The following is a 2438-nucleotide window of genomic DNA, read 5'->3' as shown; positions in this document are numbered from 1 at the left end:
GTCTCTGGCTGGAGGGGGACGGCAGCATGGCGGCGAAGGAGGACAGCAGCATGGCGACAAAGGAGGACGGCAGCATGGTGGAGAAGGTCTCCCTGGCGGGGCTCTCCGGCTGGAGCGGAGGAGGGCGGCAGCATGGCGGCGAAGGAGGAAGGCAGCATGGCGGCGAAGGCCTCCTTGCCGGGGCTCTCCGGCTGGACGGGAGGAGGATGGCAGCATGTCGGCAAAGGAAGAAGGCAGCATGGCGGCGAAGGAGGAAGGCAGCATGGCGGCGAAGGCCTCCTTGCCGGGGCTCTCCGGCTGGAGGGAAGGAGGACGGCAGCACGGTGGCAAAGGAGGATGGCAGCATGGCGGTGAAGGAGGAAGGCAGCATGGAGGCGAAGGAGGACAGCAGCATGGCCACGAAATTATGACTTTTTATAGAATTAGACAATTCCAGTTAAAAAAGAGGACTTCCAGAGTCTATCTCATAAAAAAATCCTGGTTCTTCATAGTAACATAATGTCAATAATACTGTAATCCAAGTCCAATTATGACCTTGTAAACCATTAAACCGTTCCAATGAAACAAAACAAAAGTTCCAAAATGTGTCTCTTGAAAATCCTGATTCTTAATAAGGAAAGAAGATAAAGAATACTGTAATCCAGTTTTCTGGAAGATCAGCAGACGTCAATATTACAATCCAATATTTTTAAACTGGTGCAATATCTTAATTTTTTTTTGGGGGGGTTTAACTTGTTTTATTTCATTTTGCAAACAAACTTGTCTTCAGTCCAGCTGGACTTGTGAGGGAGCAGAAATTGAAACCCAATAAAAAAGCAGCAGTAAGTCAGGAGCACAAGGGTTACAGGGGACCACAGCACTCCAGGTGGTGTGCTAACCCCAGCTACAGAAGGAATGGTTAGTTGTTAAGACAAAGGAATTTTATGACAGCTGCCCACAGTCATTGATGGTGATCTTCTTACTTGTCTTGCCATTCCTGGATCCAAAGCGCTCCATTGCTTGCACAATGTCCAGTCCATCTTTCACGCGGCCAAAGACCACATGTTTCCCATCCAACCAGCCAGTCTTGGCAGTGCAGATTAAGAACTGAGACCCATTTGTATTGGGACCGCAATTTGCCATAGACAAGATGCCAGGGCCTGTATGCGTGAGGAGGAAGTTCTCATCAGCAAACTTCTCACCATAAATAGATTTGCCACCTGTTCCGTTATGGCGGGTAAAGTCACCACCCTGGCACATGAACCCTGGAATGATTCTATGGAAGCAGGATCCCTTGTAACCAAACCCTTTCTCCTCAGGTAACAAGGAGCAGGCAGGGAGAGAACACGAACTGTGGAACTGGGCCAGCGGCCCTCCGCCAATTACGCTCCCCCCCCTCCCCGGCAGGGCCTCCTAAACCACTCAGGGATACCGAGGGTTCCCCAGGCATCATCTGGCCCTTGAGCCCAGCACTCTGCCCAGCAATTCTGCCTTCAGTCACGCACTGCATGAAGCACAGAGCTGCCCTGGCCCTCCATGACGACGGAGGAGGAGAAGGATAAGGAGGAGGAGGAGGAAAAGGAGGAGGAGGAGAAGAAGAGTTGCTTTTCATATGCAGACTTTCTTTACCACCTAAGGGAGACTCAAACCACCTTACAATCACCTTCCCTTCCCTTCCCCACAACAGACACCCTGTGAGGTAGGTGGGGCTGAGAGAGCTCTAACAGAACTGTGACTAGCCCAAGGTCACCCAGCTGGCTTCGTGTGTAGGAGTGGGGAAACAAATCCAGTTCACCAGATTAGCCTCCACCGCTCATGGGAAGAATGAGGAATCAAACCCTTTCTCCAGATCAGAGTCCACCGCTCCAAGCCACCACTCTTAACCACTACACCACGCTGGCTTACCAATGATGCAGAGCCCCTCCTGCGCCCGGGTGATGCAGACGTTGATCTGGTTTGGGTCGATCACAAACCCCAAATGCTTCTTCAGCCAGCCGATGGTGGGCCTTTTGTCAATGATCGACCGGGAACAGGACCGCACCGTGGACACGATCACATACTTCCACTCGCTTCCTGGAGACGGGAAAGGGCACACGAGAGTTAGCCTTGCTCAGCTGGGGGAGCTCCGGTTTGGAGATGGCTTTCTAAAATGCACGACTGGGGCCCCTGCTTCACTCATTCAGCCCTTTGCCTTGACTTTTCATGATGGTGCAGACATTTTTTGTGGCCCTCGGGAGCTCCGAGGCCTTGCCACGGAGGCGTGGCGCAGGCTGGCCCTCTCTGAGGGTGTTCCTGGGGCCACGGCTTGCAGGGGCACTGCGGCACCCTTTGGACCTCCTCTCGCCGACTGACGGCTGTCGGTCGGCGAGAGGAGGGGGAGGGACGCTTCCCTCAAGGCTGCCCCCTATAGCTGTAGCGTGCAGGAACCCCGGGGCACACTGTAAGCCCCCTCTCGCTGC

General features: G+C 53.5%; 1 protein-coding gene across 1 annotated transcript; it reads right to left on the bottom strand.

Annotated features, from left to right (window-relative positions):
• Positions 1 to 730: 730 nt before the first annotated feature.
• LOC130472646 (peptidyl-prolyl cis-trans isomerase A-like) lies at positions 731 to 1302 on the bottom strand. Its single transcript, XM_056844034.1, has one exon. The coding sequence runs from the start codon at positions 1237 to 1239 to the stop codon at positions 922 to 924; it is 318 nt and encodes a 105-aa protein (XP_056700012.1). The 5' UTR covers positions 1240 to 1302; the 3' UTR covers positions 731 to 921.
• Positions 1303 to 2438: the final 1136 nt, after the last annotated feature.

This window comes from Euleptes europaea, chromosome 2 (genome assembly GCF_029931775.1).
Source record: "Euleptes europaea isolate rEulEur1 chromosome 2, rEulEur1.hap1, whole genome shotgun sequence".
In the NCBI taxonomy this organism is placed as follows: domain Eukaryota; kingdom Metazoa; phylum Chordata; class Lepidosauria; order Squamata; family Sphaerodactylidae; genus Euleptes; species Euleptes europaea.
Note: the sequence above shows the minus strand (reverse complement) of the source record. Positions and strands in the feature narration are given on the sequence as shown.